At 43.5% G+C, this 22,740-nt stretch overlaps 1 protein-coding gene across 1 annotated transcript in view; it reads left to right on the top strand.

Annotated features, from left to right (window-relative positions):
• CDH13 (cadherin 13) overlaps window positions 1-22,740 on the top strand; it is a 1,084,595-nt gene that overhangs the window by 920,738 nt on the left and 141,117 nt on the right. Inside the window, exon 8 of the mRNA XM_055413053.2 lies at window positions 13,816-13,956. Coding sequence (XP_055269028.2) covers window positions 13,816-13,956 — 141 coding nt within the window. The remainder of the gene's footprint in view (window positions 1-13,815; window positions 13,957-22,740) is intronic.

The raw sequence follows: 22,740 nt of genomic DNA, 5'->3' as shown, positions 1-22,740 counted from the left end.
GAAGCTTCGTGAGATTTATTGGTCTAAGGTCAACACATGCAGCCAGTTTGTAGGCTTCTCTTCATGCTGTGCTAATTTTGCAGGCATCCTCTTTCTTTCAGGGTAGACAATGGCATTTCCATTTTCAGAGTGGGCACTGGAAGCACCAAGAAAATTGAGTAATTCGTCCAGGTCCACACAGGTAGTCAGGGGTGGCTCGGGGCCACCTCTCTCCCTGATTCTGAAGGCCACTCCATCTCTATCACCCCTTGTTGTTATGACCCCAGCAAGAGGTGGATGCTGGCTGGCCCGGGGCACTGTGACTCCTCAAGATTCAGACTTTCCTTAGGCAGACGTCACACTCGGTCATTCTCCCCAGTCTCAAGTATTCATTGAGCATCTATCGCGTCCAAGAACTATGCCGCTGGGCACAGAGTCACAGCCCTTGAGAAGCTCACAGGCCAGCAGGGAGCCAAACGAACGGGAATAAGGCACAGTGTGAGCATGGAGGAGTAGACTCCCAAGTAGATGCGGCAGAATCCGGGCAGGCTTCACAAAGAAACAACCTGGGAGCTGAGACTCAGCTGACACATAGATGCCTCCCAGGGGGACAGAGGGTGGAGGTTCCAAGCAATGGGAGGCAGAGGCAGAGAGAAGATCACCTGGCCGGGTTAAGAAACCATGGCCAGTGATGAAGTATTGCCAGTGGATAACCAGTGAGGGGAATCATGGTAGGAAATGCAAGTCAAGGGAGCACACCTGCAGGGGCCGATCCACAGAGCTTAGACAGGATCCTGGTAGCCACAGGGAGCCATGGAGGGGTGCAAGGCAGAGCAGCAGAGTGCTCAGTGCTGAGCATTAGAAAGGTAACTGTCGTGGAAATGCACTGGAGGTGGTGAGAGGGCACTCAGGGAGGCCACAGAGGCTTATTTTTTGTGCCTTGAACTAGAGAAGCAATGGAATGGGAAGAAGAGGCTGGATGTGAACAATTTTAGGAGGTAGAACTGATCGATTTGGTAAATGATTAAACTGAATCTGGGAAGATCCTCAATCTAAGATCGGTGCACAACCCCATTGTCATTTCTGTCCATTTCATCACTTCACTGTTTCTTTTGTGCTTTCTTATTAAAAGCCCCACGGTGTTAGAGTCGACTATAGTAAGAAGTTTGAGAACTGCCAAATGTTTGCATTGGTTGCTGGGCTGAATAGCAACACTGCAGATCCCTGTTAGGTGACAGATCTCTGTTTGTGGGAGTCAGTGTTTATAAAAGAAAGAAAGTGCATTCCACATAGAGGGTGTCACTTATTCCATTTATTTTTAAGATGCTTTTATGTGGTTAAAATTCTAGCCTTTGATTTTTCTGTCTATAATGAAATTTGGGCAGATTGGATTTGAGCTGGCATTGAAGGAAATATGCTTTTTAATTTTTGTGAAATGATGACAATTGTTTTCTCTTTTGTAAAATCACAGCTGAATTCATTCATTCAGTCAACAAATAGTACAGGACGTTTGAAAGGCAGGTGTTGCCTCTGCCCTCATAAAGCCTATAGTCGAGTCATCTACCCAGAACTGAATGCTATTTGCCCCTAGTTTCAACAGGTGCTCACTGCCCTGAGCATGAACAGAGCAGAGCAGCAACAACACCAGAAGTCAGTCCTCAAGAAACACTTTCAGTGCTTTGTAACTATTTCAGGTTTAAATAGCCACCCCATGTGCCCCAGGACCTTTGCACTTGCTGACTCATCTGTCTGAGTAGCTCTTCCCCAGGGTATCTGCTGGTTCTTCCTTGGTCTCCTCATGGCTTTGATCAGACATGACTTTCTCAATTCACCTTCCTTAAAACTGAGCCTCTGCCCTCACTTCAGAATTCTCCATTCCCCCTTCTTATGTAATATTTTTCATAATATCCATCTCTATTGGTTTGTTACAATCTGTCTCCTCATTTAGAAGATAAGTTCCATGAGGAGGTGGTCTTTGTGACTTCTGTCTGTGGCTCTATGCCCACCAGCTGAAGAAACACCTGACCCCCAGGTGGCCCTCAGGCAGCATTTGAGGAATAAGTGAATGAGCCCTCTCTGGGTCTCAGGTCCCTTGCCTGCAGCCTGGGATCAAGCGAGGGCTTGCTGAGATGCAAGTGAAAGGAGAGCGGCAGGGAGTCAGGATGCTGGGCTCTGAGGTGGGGGACAGCCCGCATCGTGGGCAGGTCAGGCTGTTTTGGCGGCAGGGCAACACTCAGCCGATGCTTGTCCACTATATACCAGTGTTTTCTGGTTTTTATACAGCTCTTGGCTTCATACGTTTTTCTCCACTGAGTCCAAAATAGAATTCAAAAGAGACAAAAAATATGTTCCGAGGGTATAGATCTAATGTCATAAGCATCACTTTGGAGAGGTTTTGTTTTTATTTCATTGATTTTCTGTTTTCAAGAGGGGGAACACATGTACACCCAGGGCAGATTCATGTCAATGTATGGCAAAACCAACCAATATAATATTGTCAAGTAAGTCGCCTCCAATAAAAAAATAAAATTAAATTTAAAAAAAATCCAAAAAAAAAAGAAAAATGTGACTTTTAAAATGTAAGGTATTGCCTTGTAACCCCAGCCATACATTTTTCTAGTAGGGAAAATATAGTAAATATAAATAACCCAAAACAGGGGGTGGAAAGAATATGTATCTGTAATTCCATTGTACTGACCTTACCATTGTAAACATTGTGTGTATGTGTGTGTGTGTGTATAGATAGATAAAGATATAGACTTTTAAACAGCTATAAATAAATAAATAAATCTATCCCCCACACTGGTCAATGGTTACAGCTTCTGGGCACCATGTACTGGGCTGGCCGGGGTGGTCTTTCTTCCCTCGATGGCATGATGCTGCTAACCCAGGGCCTCTTTCTACCTTTTCTGCACCCTATGACCCCTTCCCAAATTGCTCCAAAGTTTGTATTCTGCCATTTCAGGAAACAGCCGTCAAAGTGAGTCATGACAGTGTCCTTCGTGGCAGTCTAAATGGAGGGGACACCATGAACCAGGACAGGGAAGGAGTGTGCTTGGCAAGAAGGATCCTGAGTTTGCTTTGCAACACGCTATGTTTGCAGTGCCTGTGGAACGTTCAGGTGGAAATGTCAAGCGAGCAGTTAGAAGTGTGTATCTGGGAATTAGGAGAGATTTGGACATAAGAGAGACAGATGGTAATTGGAGCTGTCAGAATCAATAAGGGGTTGGGGAACACTGAAGTTGTGGGAATCCTGGGGTCTCTAAGAAGGCAGACACTTAGAGACTCGGTGGTAAGTGTTCCCAGAGCTGCCCATCCCTGGTGACCCATCTGAGAAAAGCTCCAATCCTTTCAAGCCCAGCCCATTCCAGGGCTGGTGTGAACAGCAGGGAAAGGGGTTCCCATGTGGAATTCAGGGCCTCCCAGGAGAGGCTGTGAGCTGCAGGGGGACCGCAGAGTGCAGCAGTTGGGAGTGTAGGCAGTGGACACAGAGCGTGTGTTCCAGTCCCAGCTCCATCATGTGAGGGCCGTGTGTCCTCGGGAACAGAATCCTCACTGATACAGGAGGAGCTGGGCTTAGCCACTGCATGGGATGTTACAAGAATCCCATGAAAGGTTAGGCACCATTTCTAGCCCGTAACACGTACTCACTGGACATGGCCACGATTATTTTAATGACAGAGGGTGAGTAGAACCCGCTGGGCTGGTAAGGAATGAGCACTGGTGGCCCAGGCAGAGAGGGCCATCCATGGTTGGGGTTAGAGCCGGGAGGATGCACGAGGCACAGAGCTGGGGTCTTACCCCACTGGGAGCAGAGCTGAGGCGCTCAGATGCCCTCTGCCACAGCTCTACTGGCTGCAGAGCTCAATTCTCCGCCACTTTGAAACAGGCTCCGGAGAGGAGCTGAAAGTAGTGCAGAAAACTCTATTTATTGTTAGTTTTTAAAAATAAAATAGAAAGGTGCCCTCCAAGAGCATGTCGGCGGATTTTATCATTTGTGAGGAGAACACAACTTGTCTTTATCAGCATTCTGTCTGTCTGTGGGGCTGGGCCAGCAAAGGGCAAGACCAAATGTTAAGTCGTAACATCTAACGCCCAGTGCGACTAGCACTGAAGGGTGTTAATAGGCTAAGCTCGTGTCAGCAGAGCCAAGACAATTTCCAGGCCAAAATGAATGATGGAGCCAAGATCACAAAAGGGCTGCCTCGTGCCAACGGGCAGGAGATCACAGTGCACCGGGTGGTCTCGTCCAAATAGTGCAGGAGAAAGAAAGCAGGACTCCTGTGCCAGGCATGAAAACAGCAGCAGGGCCTTCCAGAAGAGTCCGCGGCCGGGTTGTCCTCCTTGCCTTTTCTGCCTGGTATGTGAGTTTGCTTTGGGAACAACAGAAGTGGCATAACTGGAATCCATCTTGTGTGGTCTTTTCTCGGATGATTTAGAATTAGTTCAACCTGTTTTCAAAGAGTATAACCCAATGACAGCATAAAAGTGCTATCTTGAATTGCTTTCCTGTCCCCAGGTGGAGTGGAGAAGGCAATGGCAGCCCACTCCAGTACTCTTGCCTGGAGAATCCCACGGACAGAGGAGCCGGGGAGGCTACAACCCATGGGGTCACACAGAGTCGGACACGACCGTGCAACTTCACTTTCACTTTTCACTTTCATGCATTGGAGAAGGAAATGGCAACCCACTCCAGTGTTCTTGCCTGGAGAATCCCAGGGACGGGGGAGCCTGGTGGGCTGCCGTCTATGGGGTCACACAGAGTCGGACACGACTGAAGCGACTTAGCAGCAGCAGCAGCAGCCCCAGGTGGAGTGGGTGGGCGTCAGTGGCTGATTCATTACTCTCTCAGTGGGGTCCTTTGTTTCTAAAGCTACCTGGGATGATTACAGCAAAAGAACTCTAAGCCCAAGTAAGCTTTGCATAAAAATGCATTCTACTTCAGAGAAAACACATAATGCTGATTAGAAGTAACCCTGGATGGCAGAGTTGATTAAGAGATCACACCTGCGTGGGAGCAGGCTCCAAGAAACCGGATGGGTCAAGCTTGACAAAGGCCGCTCAGACTGCGCTTTTCCATGTAGGGGAGCTGATACTGGTTAAGCGCCCGGAATTAATGGGCGAAAGGCTGTTCACTCGCGGAGGACCAAGAGCAGGCAAAGGTGGCAACGCTACGATTGCTCCAAGTCATAGGCATTTAGAGCCTAATTTTAGAAACATCCTCCAGTCCTTGGTGGGCTCATGTGCTTTTGTCATTGGGAGTCAGTAATTGAATTTTCTGGATTTTTTGACCAGTATATAACTTTGTGAAGCCGATTACGCAGCAGAACACGATTTTTAGTCTGACCTTAAAAACATTACCTTCTGCTGTGTGATTAGGAAACATGCAGAGAGTGCTGCCCTCCTAGCTGCACTTGCTCTGGGGGAGAGGGAAGGAAAAACACTGCCTTGCTCTGCCTTGTAACCTAGTAAGATTCATTTAGATTCTATGCAGATCATTTAATAACAGATTTTGTAAAACCTTAACATAAGGAGCCACCATAAAACGTATTATCTTTTATTACCCATACAGAGAATGACATTTTAGATGGTAATAAATTGAAACCTAAGAAAAGCTATTTGCTTTTGGAGAGCACTTGGCGGATGACAGGAACACCAGTTTCCCGATTTTATATTGTGGCAGATATGACCCCCCAGGGTCACCTGAGGCAGCCCCCAGATGGGTTGCTGAGGCTCCTCTGAGCGACAGCCTCTGGTCCCTCTTTCTCTGAAAGGTCGTTCCTGTCCAAACCTCTCTGCTGAGGACCGGGTTGTCCCACCTTTGTCGGTCCCCATTCCGGCTTATACAGTCAGGGTGTGTGACAGGCCAGGAGCTGAGCCCAGGCTGGGGACCTGCCCTGGGGTGCCTGACATGAGGTGGGGGAGCCCAGTCCTCCAGTATCAGAGCCAGCCAAACCTCCCTCGGTGTGGCTGCCTCTCCAACAGGGCAAGACTTCCCCTGCTCGCTCCAGGAAGCCAGAGCCTCATCACCTTGCCCCGCCTCTGCACAGTCCGCCTTCTAGAGACCCGCTCAGCCTGACCAACCTCACCCAGGCCCCGCCTTGGGCCTCTAATCTCTGCAACCTAGAAGAGCATCCCTGAAGCCAAGCTTTCTGAGTGGCGGTCTGCATCACCACCCTTTGATTTACTCATCCATCATATATTAACAGAGAGTGCCGGGCACTGGGCTGGCTGTGTGACTTTTCCCCATAGTGGTTAAAATTAGCTCAGTTTATTTTCAAGCCGTATAACCCAGTGGCCACGTAAAGGCAGTGTCCTGGGACGTGTGTGTCTCAGAGGGCCAGATGTTGTCCCCAACAGGACAGAAGTAAGTTAGAGGCAGGGTCCTTGCCTCTACTGAGGGCTGTAATGATTACTCAGTAAGTAACTGACATATTGAAAACCATATACTTTGAAGAGAAGATTCTCCAATAAACTGATCCAGTATTTACCCCTTTGTAGATGGGAGGAAATTCATCTCTTCTTCCTACTAGACAGAGTTTGTGGGAAAGGTCTGGTTGACATTACACTTCAAAGGACTGAAATGGAAATGTTTCCCAGAGGAAAGACAGCAAATGCTGTTCTGGGAAGGGGGGCAGCTGGGAGTGAAACGAAGGTGGCAGCTGGATACGACAAGCACCACGGGGTGGTGTGGGAGGCAGCACCTCGGCTCCCCAGGATGCCTGACAAGCAGCCTCAGAGAAGCCACGTCCATTCCCTGTGGCTGCCGTAGCAAGACCACAAAGTCTGTGGCTCAAACAGCACACATTTATTATCTCACGGTTCTGGAAGTCAGAAGTACAAAATGAGTTTCACTGGGGTGAAATTAAAGTGTCGGGGGCCCTGATTCCTTCCGGGAGCTCTGGGTAAAAATTTATCACCTTGCCTTTCCCACCTTCTAGAGGCCCCCCGCATTCCTTAGCCCGTGGCCCCTCCTCCATCTCTCCATGTTTAAGCCCAGCAGTGTGCCACCTGCTTCTTCAAACCTCCGTCTCTCCTGTTTCTGTATCGCCTTCTCCTCTGGAAGACAAAACAGGCTCGAGGAGCAGCCATAGTGGTGTTTAGTGTCTCATGCGGAGTACATTTTTTTCCAGAAAGGGAAAAAAAAAGGAAAATTTTGCAGAGAGAAAGAAACGTCAGTCTCTATTTTTTGCTTAAATTACATCATAAACAAGTGAGTTTTAAGTTGAAATAAGGGTACATGTTGACCTGCATTTCATTAGGTGTTCATTCAGAACGATGCTAATCTAAGTGTGGACCTCAGGTCAGCAGCAGCAGCATTTCCTAGAAGCTTTCTGGAAAGGCACATCCTTGGGCCCCAATCTGGACCTCCTCAATTATAAGCACCATAAGTGGGCTGAAAATCTGTGTTTTAATGTAGCCACCAGGAGCTTCTGATACAAGCAAAGCAAGTTCCAGAAGCACCGATGGAGACAGTCTCTCTTAAGCACCTACTGGGTACCAGGCATAATGTTGCCATGGCAATTCAGGACCAAAATATTAGAAAAAAACAGGTTAATATAGTGAACACTGTGTGTGTGTGTGTGTGTGTATACACACACTATATATATATATACACTATATATATATACTATAAATATATATATATACACACATAGTAAGAGAGAGTATACTATATATATATAATATAGTAAACAGAAAACTACATAAAAACCATAGAGAAAGAACACTTATATTTTCTTTTACTGCAACTTTTAGGGGTCTCTACTTACACGTGCTCAGATCCACCCCAACCTAGCCACATGTTTCTGGACGTTCCAGGCTGGGAGTCCTTGAAGGTGGGATAAACCAGGTGATGTCTGAGATCTTTTCAAGAAACAATAGTTCATGTCTCTGCATCACAGACCTTGACTCCAGCCACTCCAGTGGCCCTGTGTTATCTGGACCTCCCTGCTGGTTCTCAAGCTCCTCTTCCCTCTCTGAATTCTCTGCCCTCACAGACTCCTTCAAAGCCCAGCTCCAGCCTGCATTGACCTGAAGCCACGTAAAAACCACAGTATCCCTCCCAGCTGTAATGTTCACATCTGAACCTATGGACCACGCATTCCGCACACCCTGCCTATTGCCTTGTGGAGCCAGTTCACATATTTAACCTCCAACCAAGCTATGGGTTCCTTGAAAGTAGAGAATATACTTTATACTTCTTGTTCCCAGGGTGTTCTGAACAGATTCAGAATCAGCCTTCAGTCCTTATGAAACGGTTGAATTTAAGAGTGTTTTAGGATTAACAGTCTCTCATCTTCTTCCACAGAAATTCACTTCCACATCATGACCCCATTTCTTATCCCACAGTAGGAGATTCTCCTCTTCAGAGCCATCCCTTCATCCCCCACAAGTGTCTGGGCTAAGTGGCCTTTCCTTGGCAATAACCACAGCACTCTTCCTACTCCCATCTCTTCTCCTCAAATCTACTGAAATCATCGCGGAATTTCTTAGCACCAGATTTGTCTCCCTTTACTTGTTGCTACTCTCTAGTGCAGTGCCTAATGTGTATCCAGTACTTAATAGAAAGAAAAAGAAAGAGAAGTCACTCAGTCATATCTGACTCTTTGCAACCCCATGGAGTATAGCTTACCAGGCTCCTCCATTCATGGAATTTTCCAGGAAAGACTACTGGAGTGGGTTGCCATTTCCTTCTCCAAGTACTTAATAAATATTTGGTAAATTAAATGACATTCATACAGCCTTCCTGAGCACCCCACATCCTGGCTCCCTTCTCACAGACCTTAATTGCTACACTTTCATAACACTTATCTCATCATACTGATATACTTGCTTTTTGTTTATTTATCTAAAAATGCACTGAGAGAAGGGTCTGTATCATTCACCAGTTATTGGAATCTGCTGCTGCTGCTGCTAAGTCACTTCAGTCATGTCCAACTCTGTGCGACCCCATAGACGGCAGCCCACCAGGCTCCCCCATCCCTGGGATTCTCCAGGCAAGAACACCGGAGTGGGTCGCCATTTCCTTCTCCAATGCATGAAAGTGAAAAGTGAAAGTGAAGTCGCCCAGTCATGTCCGACTCCTAGCGACCCCATGGACCACAGCCTACCAGGCTCCTCTGTCCATGGGATTTTCCAGGCAAGAGTACTGGAGTGGGGTGCCATTGCCTTCTCCATATTGGAACCTAGTAGACACTATATAAATGTTTCCATGGATCAACCTGAATGTCAAATATTTGCTGCCTTGAGTCTGAAGGGGGTGATTTTTCCAGGTATGTTATGAATGCCTTTAGCATTTTATTTACCGTAACTCATCAGTAACATCAGAAGAGGTCCATTTCACCTGGAAATGTTTTATTTGATTTTGGTGTCCCTCAACCCGAAATCTATCACTTAGGTTATTCCAGCTGTGTGTGTCTAAGAGGCAGTGTTTACATCCCCTGCTGCTTCCCCACCCTGCTGGATCTGTCAGCAACCAGTAAATCTGGGGAAATGAGCTCTGCCTTCTCCTTACCCACCAGACCCCAGCCGGCAAGAAAACAGCAGGTGACAGCCACGTACATGAATGTTCACATTAGTGTCAAGCAACAAAGTGAAAGGAGGCCTAAAGACAAACACAAGTCAAACCCGACTCGCCCTGTTGGCTAGGAAGGTGGAGGAATGTCCCTCCCCACCTGTGGTAAGAAGAGGGCAGCGTTCACAAAGGGATGAATGGTCCTGCTGGATTTATGGACTGCCTGGCCCCAGTCTTACATGGTCAGAGTGGGTAAATCAAACCCCAGACAGACAGAAACTCATTCTGCTCCATATAATGCACTCAGACATCTGTCTGCAGTATTTATAGACCAGGTGTCAGGTGCAGCTAACCTGGAGAAGAGTGCAGTCTCTGTTCAGGTGCCATACTGCAAGGAGTCTTGCTTTGCTCAGCTTCTCCGGGCAAAACCAATGAGTAAATAAGTTAATGAACTGCACTATATCCTTGCTATAAATCTCATGTTAATATTTCTCATTAACAATACCTTTAATGTTAGACAGCAAAGGGATCTATTGAAAAAGACTGCTACAGATTTCCTTGACCCTTCAAGCACCGTTTATAAGCTAGAACCAAGTCAACAGGAACCTACTGTGTATTTCACTTTCCAGCTGTGCACTCAATGACGTCATGTTGGTACCTTGAAAGCAGTCAGGGTTAAGAGTATTTAAACCACCACAACGCACAAAGCTGCAAGTCAGGAGCATATGCTGCTAAACACTTATGGACACACCACTCTTTGTAATTCATTGTTTTATAAAAATGCAACTATAATTGATTAATTAGTACATAACAACAATGTGCCAGGCACTGAGTTAGTAGCTGGGAGATAAAACTTTAAACAAGCCAAGGTCCCTGCCTCATGGAACTCAAGTGATCAGAGTCAACATAGCCAATAAACAAGTAATCAATAAACAAGAATATTACAGATGTGATTTTTGTTTTGTTCAGTCGCTAAGTTGTGTCCAACTCCTTGTGACCCAATAGACTGCAGCACACCAGGCTTCCCTGTCCTTCACCATCTCCCAGAGTTTGCTCAAACTCATGTCCATTGAGTCGGCAATACTATCCAACCATCTCATCCTCTGTCATCCCCTTCTCCTCCTGCCTTCAATTTTTCCCAGCATCAGAGTCTTTTCCAGTGACTCAGCTCTTCACATCAGGTAGCCAAAGTATCGGAGCTTCAGCTTCAGCATCAGTCCTTCCAATGTATATTCAGGCTTGATATCGTACTGCTGGAGAAAAACTGTATTTGTTATTTATTGCAGCATAACAAATTACTCCAAAATGTAGTAACTTAAAACAATAGATACTTACTATCTCCCAGTTTCTGTGTTCAGGAGTCTGGAAGTGGCTTAGCTGTGTCTTCTGCTTTCTGGACTCTCACAAAGCTGCCATCCACATGTTAGTCCAGAATTTCAGTCTCATCAGGTGTGCCTGGGGAAAGATCCATTCCAGGCCCATCCAGTAGTTGTTGGCAGCTCTCCATTCCTGCTATCTGTTCTTGTAGGCCTCCCTCAGCTTCTTGCCACAGCCTTAGAAGACTTTCCAAAGATACTACTACATAATAACAGCATCCACGTACACACTCCAGGCTCTTTGCTCAGCACTTTATATTACCTGTTTTCATCCTCACTTATCCTAGAAGTATTATTATTCTCCCCACTTGAACAGGTGAGGAAACTCAGACGAGGAGAATGTAAGCAACTTGACCAGGTTCACTCAGCTTCTAAGAGGTGGAGCCAAGGTAACAGTCACTGGCCAAATGCTGATTGCTCCTCCCTAAGTTGTCAGCTCCCCGTTATGCAATGAGGTCCCTACCTTCATGGAGCATCAGTGCAATGAAGAATGACCATCAGAAATGAGCATGAATTCACTGAGAGGAGAAAGAGGGGGTAGAAAGGTGAAAAGTAAGAAAAAGTAGGGTATAGTAGAAGAAAATCCAGTCTGGACAAAGTATGAAAGGAGGTGTGGAGGGTGGCTCAAGTTGAAGCGAGAGAAGGAGGGGGCACCAGGTGGGTTAATGGCCAAACCTTCCTCCATGTAACATTTACTCGTTGATTTTCCCCCACAGCTACTATTATGCTTGTTATTAGTGATAAATGTTCCATTAAATGCTTACTCGTATGGCAGTCGAGGTAGCTGTGTAAAACATCAAGGGTCCGGTGATTGATTATATGCCATATTTAATGACACAGTTTGATTCTTTTTTTTTTTTCAAGATAAAATGTTTGGTTTTCAAATCAGTGTGGTCGGTGAACCCAGAGCCCGTGGCTGCGGAGATACACCCGAGGCTTTTTCTTGCAGACACACCATCTTCCTTTTGTTTCTAGGATATATATTAACTGGAGTCAACACCCAGGAGGAGATGGCAAATGCAATAGAAATGCATGAGTGCAGAATTCAAACCAGGAGAGCAGCTTGAATCTCAGATATGTCTTACAGATCAGATAGCTTAAAATAAAATCAGAGCAGCCAATTTAATTCTCCCTGTTTTGACACAGTGCTTCTCTTGGTCCAAATAAAATCCTATCTCCTTGAGCTAGAGTTCCCCAAAGGATGAGCCATTCCCTGAGAATAAATGGCTCTGGTTTGGAAATGCCACTGATATGCTCAGACCTTTGAGATATAATTTAGTTCAGGGAAACAGTAGTATATCATCATTATCAATAATGAAAGTAAGTTGGCCCGCTTGTGTGCTGCATACAGGCTGGGTGTCAGGGTCAAAGGCATGGTCTTTGCCCTTGAAAACTTTGTCATCCACTTAGGGAGATGGTAAATGGGCATCAAAATAAGGTCAAACGGGAAACATAGCCTTCAAATTAGTCAGGGGAGGACAGGCACTGTAATAAACTCGCCTTCACTCTGAGCAAAGGCTTGTCTCTTGTTCACACTCCAGCCTACAGCGTGTCAGTGAAGGGTCTCTGCACCACAGTCACGTGGAGATCCAGGCTTCTTCCTTCTGGGGAATAGAAAACACAGAGGATTATGCTGGAGCTTTAGGGGCCAGATTAGTCCATCACTTCTGCCCACATTCCATTGGCCGGAATCGGTCACACAGTTCATAAGGTCCAGCTGTATGTGCGTGCTAAGTCATTTCCATCTTGTCTTATTCATTGCAACCCTGTGGACCATATCCCGCCAGGCTTGTCTGTCCGTGGGATTCTCCAGGCAAGAATACTGGAGTGGGTTTCCATTTCCTTCTCCAGGGGATCTTTCTGACTCAGGGATCGAACCCAAGTGTCTTATATCTCCTTCACTGGCAGCCAGGTTCTTTACTACTAGCACCCCTGGGAAGCCGCCCCGCAGTCAAAAGAAATAGGATTGGGTAGACAAGTAAAACTGTCTTCACCGCAGTTTTCTTTAATTGCAAGCAACCTCAGAATCGATTCTGGCTGACTTCAGGGCCAAAAAGAACCTCCTGAATAAACCCCAGGGTGTGTTACAGAATCCAGGGGAGAGGTGCAGTCAGGAGCCAGCATAGTCCCACATCTCAGGCATTCTTCCTGTTGGAGCTGATCACACCCAACTCCCCACTGAGCCCTGAATCAACTGAAGTGTTTAAACATGGTAGAAAATATCTGTCAAATATTTAAATGAAAGACATATGTATTGAGGGATAGCACTGCAGTATTGCTTTTGTGTTAAATTTATCAGATCACGACTGGATTAAAAAACATCTTTCAAATTTCACATGACATAAAAGACTAAAACAACTCACAGTGGCATGAAGGAAGTATAAATGACTCTACCTCAGTTGGTGTTTTCTCACTTGTAAAATGGGAACAATAAATGCGACTTAACAAGCTCGTTGAAAAGAATGACACTGGTTTCTGAAAAGCAGAGTGATCTGATGCCTGGTCCAGATTGTTCAGTTCCTAAGGCTGTTATCTTTGTCCTAATCGCATCATCAGACTTAACCTTATTCCCAGATCAGTTCCATGAGGCCACTGTGAAATGACATATAATTGGTATAAACATAAAATGTGCAATGTGTCCCCAAACCCTGGACTTGGAACATTCTGGAATGTATCACATGCCCCCTTCAACAAGGACAGAAAATAGATTCCATCCCCACAGCCAACTCCAGTCCATGTATAAGGACTGTCCTGCTTGGAGAGACTCCAAAGGTACGTTTGTCCACCACAGGTGAGTGCTGCCCGAGGTGGAGTGTTGCCCTTCTCAGGTGCCTGCCCTGAGGGAGGGGCCACACAGCGTCAGCCAAGCACAGTCCAGCCACCTGTCCCGAGCAGTGACTCCAGTCTAAATGCCGTCCTCTCTGCTGTGTTTTTGCCTCGTAGACGCTGGAAAATCCCAAGTATGAACTGATCATTGAGGCTCAAGATATGGCAGGACTGGATGTTGGATTAACAGGAACGGCCACAGCGACAATCATGATCGATGACAAAAACGATCACTCACCAAAGTTCACCAAAAAAGAGGTAAACCCCTGCTGAGCACCCCTCGCGGTCATGGCCATGATTGCTGATTAACATTAATTCCCTGAACCACAGCCCTGCTGGCTCCCTATTTGCAACATCAAAGCTCTCCTTTGTGGAGAGAAGATGGTGTTTTGCCAGAATAGTTTTCTACATTTTTATCTTTTTTTTTTTAAGTGGAAAATACCAGAGCATTATGATTCAAAAGCATTGAATCTTGTTAAAGTCCATAAGAAAATAACTTTTAACGTCAAAGTGCCATTTCATAGTTTTATCGGTGTTATTTAGTGCTGAATTATGCAAGTCCTATTGTGGTTTTAGCATAACAATAACTATTTTTTCAGCAAGTACAGATTGAGGGGCCAGACGGAACAGCAGCAAGAAGGTAAAGCAGATTTTCTTGGCAATAACTGGGCGGCTCAGGAGCTTATAAATAACAACCAAGTTAGCTCGTCTGAGAGAGCCGTTATTTATTTGCAGCTCCTGTGCTTTTATGATTGTGAATCGTGGTTGTTTCCCATCTATTCCAATGGAATAGTGTTTGAGGTCAGACTGAGTATGCAAGCCCGGATCCAGCTGCTGCATGTGTCCAGACTAAGAAGTCATTGGCTCCACACATCTGAAGGCAATGGGACGGTCTTGGTGTCTCTGGGGGTCAGGACCAGAGCCAAGGACTTAACACCCCTCTTACTGACCAAGAGCACAGAATGTCATGGCAGCCCCCCGTTTGCCAAACCTTTCCTGTGTATCCACCACCACCACCACCACCTCAGGGCTCTCCACCTGTGATCCATTCCCTCAATTGATCGTGTGAGGTTGGCTTCATGAGCCACATTTTTTAAGCAGTCAGAGAGCTTATTTAAAGCTCAGAGAACCTGGGTCTCCAAGGTCTTAGGCAGAACAAGTAGCAGAAGTAGGATGAGAGCACCATGCCCTGTGAACCAGGCTCTCAGCCCCAACGCTGCACTTCCTTGCCCACTGTTGATGCTTCCTACCCTCCCAGGCACTCAGAGAAGAGACCCATGTCTGGATTGTGCACCCCTCTCGCACGTGTCCCAGGGCCACCCCCAATGACCCTTCTCAGGCCCCTGGCTCCCCAGTGACCTCTGCACATCAGCAGCCCTGCCTGACTCATCCAGGAGGTGGAAATCTCCCCCTTGTCCAGTGGCACCTTGGACACTCAGGATTCTAACCTCAAAACAGCAAAGTCCACGTAGCTGATGTGGTCCATTATATCGCTCCCATAGTGCTTCTGTAACTGCTAATATAGATTGCATATTATTCCCATGTTTCTCAAACTATGCTCCAAGAAATTAGTTCCACAAGTTGTATCATTGTAGAGGGGAAGGTGGAGGGAGATTTCAGGGTCAAAGAAATCTGGAGAGCACTGAGAGGAATGGTGTGAAGGGCTTCTTTTACTATGGGGCTTCTGGGTACCTTTAAAATGCTTTGTGTTTCTCTAAGGGGTAGGTATGGTCTGGGGGAGGTTCCTCAGGCGTATTTGGCCTGGGGATAATTCTTCCTGGACCACCTCATCATGTCTCACTGAGCTGCTGTTCCTGAGATAGTCAATGGGAGATATTGGTTGATCTGCAAAATTTCTCAGAAACCTCTTTAAAAAGAATAACTCAAGGCAGTGTGGAATGGTCAATATAGACATAGTATTGACACTAGAAACTGGATAACCCCAATCTGAAATAATAAAACCTATCCATGCTACCAAAAGGGTGATATTAATTAGTTATTTCAGTGGATGCTGAATTGAGCTCAGATTGTATTCCTAGCTATGGGCTAAATACTGTGAGAGGCTCTTGTTGTTGATATTGTTGTTCAGTTCAGTTCACTTCAGTCGCTCAGTCGTGTCCGATTCTCCGCGACCCCATGAATCACAGCACGCCAGGCCTCCCTGTCCATCACCAACTCCCGGAGTTCACTCAAACTCATGTCCACAGAGTCGGTGATGCCATCCAGCCATCTCATTCTCTGTCGTCCCCTTCTCCTCCCGCCCCCAACCTTTCCTAGCATCAGAGTCTTTTCCAGTGAGTCAACTCGTCGCATGAGGTACCCAAAGTATTGCAGTTTCAGCTTTAGCATCAGTCCTTCCAATGAACACCCAGGATTGATCTCCTTTAGAATGGACTGGTTAGATCTCCTTGCAGTTCAAAGGACTCTCAAGAGTCTTCTCCAACACCACAATTCAAAAGCATCAATTCTTCGGCGATCAGCTTTCTTCACAGTACAACTCTCACATCCATACATGACCACAGGAAAAACCATAGCCTTGACTAGATGGACCTTTGTTGGCAAAGTAATGTCTCTGCTTTTTAATATACTATCAAGGTTGGTCATAACTTTCCTTCCAAGGAGTAAGCGTCTTTTAATTTCATGGCTGCAATCAGCATCTGCAGTGATTTCGGAGCCCAAAAAAATAAAGTCTGCCACTGTTTCCACTGTTTTTCCATCTATTTCCCATGAAGTGATGGGACCAGATGCCATGATCTTTGTTTTCTGACTGTTGAGCTTCAAGCCAACCTTTTCACTCTCCTCTTTCACTTTCATTAAGAGGCTTTTGAGTTCCTCTTCACTTTCTGCCATAAGGGTGGTGTCATCTGCATATCTGAGATTATTGATATTTCTCCCGGCAATCTTGATTCCAGCTTGTGCTTCTTCCAGCCCAGCGTTCCTCATGATGTACTCTGCGTAGAAGTTAAATAAGCAAGGTGACAATATACAGCCTTGGCGTACTCCTTTTCCTATTTGGAACCAGTCTGTTGTTCCATGTCCAGTTCTCACTGTTGCTTCCTGACCTGCATACAGGTTTCTCAAGAGGCAGGTCAGGCGGTCTGGTATTCCCATCTCTTTCAGAATTTTCCACAGTTTATTGTGATCCACAAAGTCAGAGGCTTTGGCATAGTCAATGAAGCAGAAATAGATGTTTTTCTGGAACTCTCTTGCTTTCTCCATGATCCAGCGGATGTTGGCAATTTGATCTCTGGTGCCTCTGCCTTTTCTAAAACCTGCTTGAACATCTGGGAGTTCACGGTTCACGTATTGCTGAAGCCTGGCTTGGAGAATTTTGAGCGTGACTTTACTAGCATGTGAGATGAGTGCAATTGTGCGGTAGTTTGAGCATTCTTTGGCATTGCCTTTCTTTGGAATTGGAATGAAGACTGACCCTTTCCAGTCCTGTGGCCACTGCTGAGTTTTCCAAATTTGCTGGCATATTGAATGCAGCACTTTCACAGCATCATCTTTCAGGATTTGAAATAGCTCAACTGGAATTGCATCACCTCCACTAGCTTTGTTCATAGTGATGCTCTCTAAGGCCCACTTGACTTCACATTCCAAGATGTCTGGCTCTAGGTCAGTGATCACGTTATCGTGACTGTCTTGGTCGTGAAGATCTTTTTTGTACAGTTGTTATTACAACTGAATTTAAGGAAAGATTTAACATAGATCTGAAGTACAGTAAGAGACCTTGAGTAGCGTAATATATTCACCTGTGAATATTGGCAAACGCACAGAACTCTCTTCAAATGGACATTGGATAATGAGCTTGAGATTCCCATGGGGCAGAGCTGACATCACAACTTGTATGGAGATACAAGTAACAAAATGAGAAAAATGGGAAGCTAGTACTTCACATTCTCTCTCTTAGATGTTAGATGCCCAAAAAAGTCTTTGCCAATGTTGGGCAAACCAAATTCACAACTAAATTACCTAGCGTGTTCCAGGAAGGCAATGTTTTTCTTTGTCATTGAGTGGGGGGTTCATACATTGTGGACGCCAGAACACTAGAGGCAGTAAAAACAGAGATGTGATGGGGTGCGCTCTAGACCAGAAAGGGATTCAAACCCCACCTGTAAGCCATGTGATCTGAGCGTGTTCACCATCCGTGTTCTCATTTTGTCACCTGTTAATGGGGCTGATCATAAAGCCCACCTCACTGAGTTCCTGTGAATGTTAAATGAGCTGACGGTGACAAGCACTAGTTCTTGTGACCCCGTGTTCTCTAGAGTGTTGGTGATGAGGATGTGGTGGTAATTTAGAAGGTGGCAGTGAGGAGAGTGGGGTAAAGGCAGTCATGAGGAAGACGGTGAGGAAGGTGGTGGTGAGTAGGATGGCAGCAGTGAGCAAGGTGATGGTATGATAAATGACATCATTTCTAAAATTCAGAAGGTCAACCAAAACTCTTATCTAAAGGGCTGTCTTCCCCCATGTTGAAAAGCTGCTATTTTCCTTTAAAGTGATCTACGAACCTGCTCAAACACTTCAAAATACGTGATTAAGACCCTCCCATGATTAAGGGAGAAGTGATTCTGAAGGAGAGAGGACAGAAATTGCAAAACTCATCACTGTGGGAAAAAGCAAAGACATCCAAGAGAAGCCTGTTAGGTGGAGAAGCGATGGGGACTCAGTCCAAAGATGGTCTCGGGTGTAGAAGAAGTTGAACAGGATGAACTCAGAAAGGAAAGTAACAGGGACCTGTGATCCTGTAGCTGAAATAATTTTTAGAGATAAAGGTCAGGGCTCAGTCATCCCAGAATGGAAACGGTGGTCATTCGAGGTTGCAAGTATCTAGAAACCTGTCCAAGAAGATGTTGTTTTATGTAAGTTTCTTCATATACAAGGACATTTCTTAGGAAATTCATATAAATATTAATAGATGATTGTTGTCTTTGTTTAAATTTCTACTTTATATGATCTTTCATCTCCAGAAAAATGAATTTTTTGATCTGTTTAAAAGAGGAGTTTCAGCTGGCCGAAAATTACAGACTGCAAATAGTGCGGTGTTAAATGAGATAGAGGTGTGGTTTCTGTCACATAAAGTCTCTGGGTCGACAGTCCCAGGCCAACGTGGCAAGACCACGATATTGTCAATTGACTGTGTTCCTCTTAACCTTTCTTCTCTACCTTCCCCAAAGCGGCGTCATGGTACAGTAGGGTCACTGCAGTGCCAGCCATCATGTCCATGAAGCAGAAAATGAGAAAGGCAAAGGAGAACCTGTCACCTAAGTAAAACATCATCTAAAGAAATTCCCCAGAAAGTCGAATGACATCTACTTGAGTCTCCTCAGCCTTCTTTATCTGTAAGGAAGATTGAGACACGACTCCAGCTACCTTTAGTTGGCAGGTTGCAGCCCCTGATAATATAGAGGTTGGTACCGACCGAGGAAGGAGATGTTGTATTCTTAAAGTTATTTTAAACAGCAAATAGTGCATACTGAGATCATTTGTTCCCCTGTGAGTATTCACGCTGACTGTAAGCTTGCTGAAAAGTGAAGCCCACACCTCTTTTATTCTCTGTTGCATTCCCAGTAGGCACTCAACAATCCAGTACCTGCTGAAATGTTTCCTGAAGATAATTTTAACTTGAGAACGGTGTCCTTCGGTGTGAGGAACCAAGGGCTGTAAATTGTTACTGATATATGAAATCAATCTTAGTCATTGATTTTCATGAAATTTTGGGTTAGAAGCACTCGTCTCCCTATGAAGAGTCTTCTGTGAATTTTCCTAGTAGTTTTTACATGTGGCTTTAACTGTTAATATTTACCTGTTTGCTGTGGCTTTTCTAGATTAGGTATTTGGAAATTACTTTAGGAAATATAGGTAAACTTTCGAAACCCAGAGTCTGAATTATGCTTGAGAATCTCAGTCCCATTTAGAGCAAAAGGATTTGTCCATTTCTCTCTATAAATTTAAGAAAAAAAATGTGTTATTTGTTCCTTATAGCATAGTTAATGTTCAACAAATATTTTCACATAAACCCCAGGATTGGGAGATTAATTAAATCACTATTAATTTTAAAAGAATGTATTTGCAAATAATTACAAGATTTTTAAATGTTTTCATTCATTTATTCTATCAATTGATTTTCAAGTTTTACCTTAAAATGGAAATTAGTAATGAAGACTTAATAACTTAGGAATTTTTTTTGGTCTACTTGATGAATTCTTTTTAAGGTAAATATTTTAATGTTCAAACTATAACAGTACAATACCTGTAATAAAAATGGTGTAAAAAAAAAGGAAAAAGTCCCTGTTTTTCTGGAAACTGAGAAATGAGTAAATGATTCAGTTTTCATAAAGGGGTAAAGATAAGTGGCATAAGCTGGGAGTCAGCAAGTTGAAACTGAGTCACCAGCAGATACTTGCAATAAGTTTTCAAGAGGGTACTGGGGTCCAGTCTGCAGCTCATCAAAGTCAGTGTCAGGCCTTGAAAGATTTCTATGCTTCAGGGGTCTTATCTTTTCTTTACAATACTGGCTTTCATAATAAAAATATTGTATTAATTATTTATTAATTAGCTGCCTAATTCACCCCATAATACTTTTTTTAATTGTTTTTTTAATTAATTTATTTTTTATTGGAGGCAAATTATTTTACAATATTATATTGGTTAGTTTTGCCATACATTGACATGAATTCACCCCAGGTTTACATAAGTTCCCCTTCCTGAACCCCCCTCCCACCTCCCTCCTCCCTTTATCCTCCCTCTGGGTCATCCCCACATGCCAGCCCCAAGCATCCTATAACATGCATCGACCCTGAACTAGTGATTCGTTTCACATATGACAACATACGTGTTTCCATGCCATTCTCCCAAATCATCCCACCCTCACCCTCTCCCACAGAGTCCCAAAGACTGTTCTATACATCTTTGTCTCTTTTGCTGTCTCATATACAGGGTTATCATTTGCATCTTTCTAAATTCCATATATATGTGTTAGTATACTGTATTGGTGTTTTTCTTTCTGGCTTACTTCACTCTGTATACTTTTTCCTCTTACACATTTAACTGTAAACTCCGTGGTCTCTTCTTTACGTAATAGTTATGTAAAGACATTTTCTACAGAAGGGGAACAATAAATCTAGTCTTTTCTCTAGCAGGGTTGATAGAAGCTTCCTCGTATTGTTGAGAGTTTAGAAATATTTTTTCACCTTTACTACATTATTGGAAAACTCATGTGAAACTGAAGAATTGTGGTTATATATAAGAACATCTCTATCAAGTTTCTATCATAAGATATATATATATATATATATATATATATATATCTGCAGTGTCAAATGTTCTTGTATAAAGACCAATCTTTAAACTGATTACACTTGTAATCATGTCACCCACATCCTTGTTTTGAGGCAGTTTAAAATTTTTGTATGTTGGTATTGCAGGTAAATCACAAGAAATTTAAATCTCTACCAGTGTGTTCATTTTGACTCACTGCCTCTTCATTTGTAAATTTATTAATCAAGGAGCTATTTTATTTATCACATTAGAACTTTACTTTTTCCTCTAAATGAAATATCTGAAGCAAGATGTCAGGATAACATCAATGTACACAGAGAAATCCCTTGCATTCCTTTTTTTTTTTAATTATTTATTTATTTTTTTGCATTACAATAGTTTAATATGAACAATCAGAACTAATTAACAGTATAACAATATTTTACAACTGAAATAATTAAAATAAACTATAAAATTACTACATAAAACAGGTCTGATCTAGCTTATTTACTTTCTATAATCTCTTCAGTGCTGCAAAACCATTTATTTCTTTTTTTTTTCATGTTTTAATAAACACTTCGTCTTTTTGTATTGCTTTTTTTTTTATCACAATAATAGAAATATAACATCATATATCACTGTAAAACACATTTCCACATAAATGCTGATAAGCACAAAATATTTTTCATCATTTACATTTTAACTGTAATAATATATGGCAGAATTAAAGCTGCATCCATCATGTGTCTAACTCACCTTGCTGTAATGAATTTTTAAATGTAATGGTTTCTGTCGCAAAGTAAAATCGTACATAATGTCTAGTGACACAGTACGCTGGTGGATGGGTGGATTTGGAAAATGGAAATGCAACTTCATTTTTAATTAGATTTATAAACTTCACCACCTCCACCTCCAGCCAGCTTCCCAACCCTCCCTCCCACCACCATTATTTATTTATTTATTTATTTTTTTAAAATGAGGCTTTTAATTAATGTTTGACAGAGCTGATTCAGGTTGAATAGACTAAATTTCTTTAAACAAACTGACTTATACTCCAGAGTCCTTTAAAAACTTAATAGCATTTATACATTGAAGGTATTTGATTTTCTTGTAACTAGCACTTCAAATGCAACAAGCACTTGAAGCAACAAGCATTTGACCCAACAAGTAAAACTTTCTACAGTTCATAACTTTTATAAATAAAATAAATTAAATGTACAGTGAATAAGTTCTCTGAAATATTTCAATATTTCTGCAGGTTTAGTAACATCGTAAAATACATTTCAACTAAAATTCACAAATCTAAAAAGCTGTTAGGCATTTTTAGGCGTTTTAAGATGGAAATGAAGACCAATGTTACATCGTAATATGCCAATTACAAATAGTACTTCAAATAGCAAATACTACAGTTTGTCCCAAACTTTAAAAACTATTCATGAACTCAACACTGAACTATTGATGGCTATGAGAATTGTTTCCTAGCCTTTTTGAAAATTTCAACCCATTTACGTTTAAGGTAATTATTGATAAGTACGATCCCGTAGCCATTTTCTTTATTGCTTTGGGTTCTAGTTTATACACTCTTTCTGTGTATCCTGTCTATAGAAGATCCTTTAGCATTTGTTGGAGAGCTGGTTTGGTGATGCTGAATTCCCTCAGCTTTTGCTTGTCTGTAAAGCTTTTGATTTCTCCTTCATATTTGAATGAGATCCTTGCTGGGTATAGTAATCTGGGCTGTAGGGTATTTTCTTTCATCACTTTAAGTATGTCTTGCCACTC

This window comes from Moschus berezovskii, chromosome 22, assembly GCF_049115385.1.
Source record: "Moschus berezovskii isolate FMDL1 chromosome 22, NW_MosBer_1.0, whole genome shotgun sequence".
NCBI classification, from domain to species: domain Eukaryota; kingdom Metazoa; phylum Chordata; class Mammalia; order Artiodactyla; family Moschidae; genus Moschus; species Moschus berezovskii.
The sequence above is the reverse complement of the archived record's forward strand: the minus strand, read 5'-3'. Positions and strand labels throughout refer to the sequence as shown.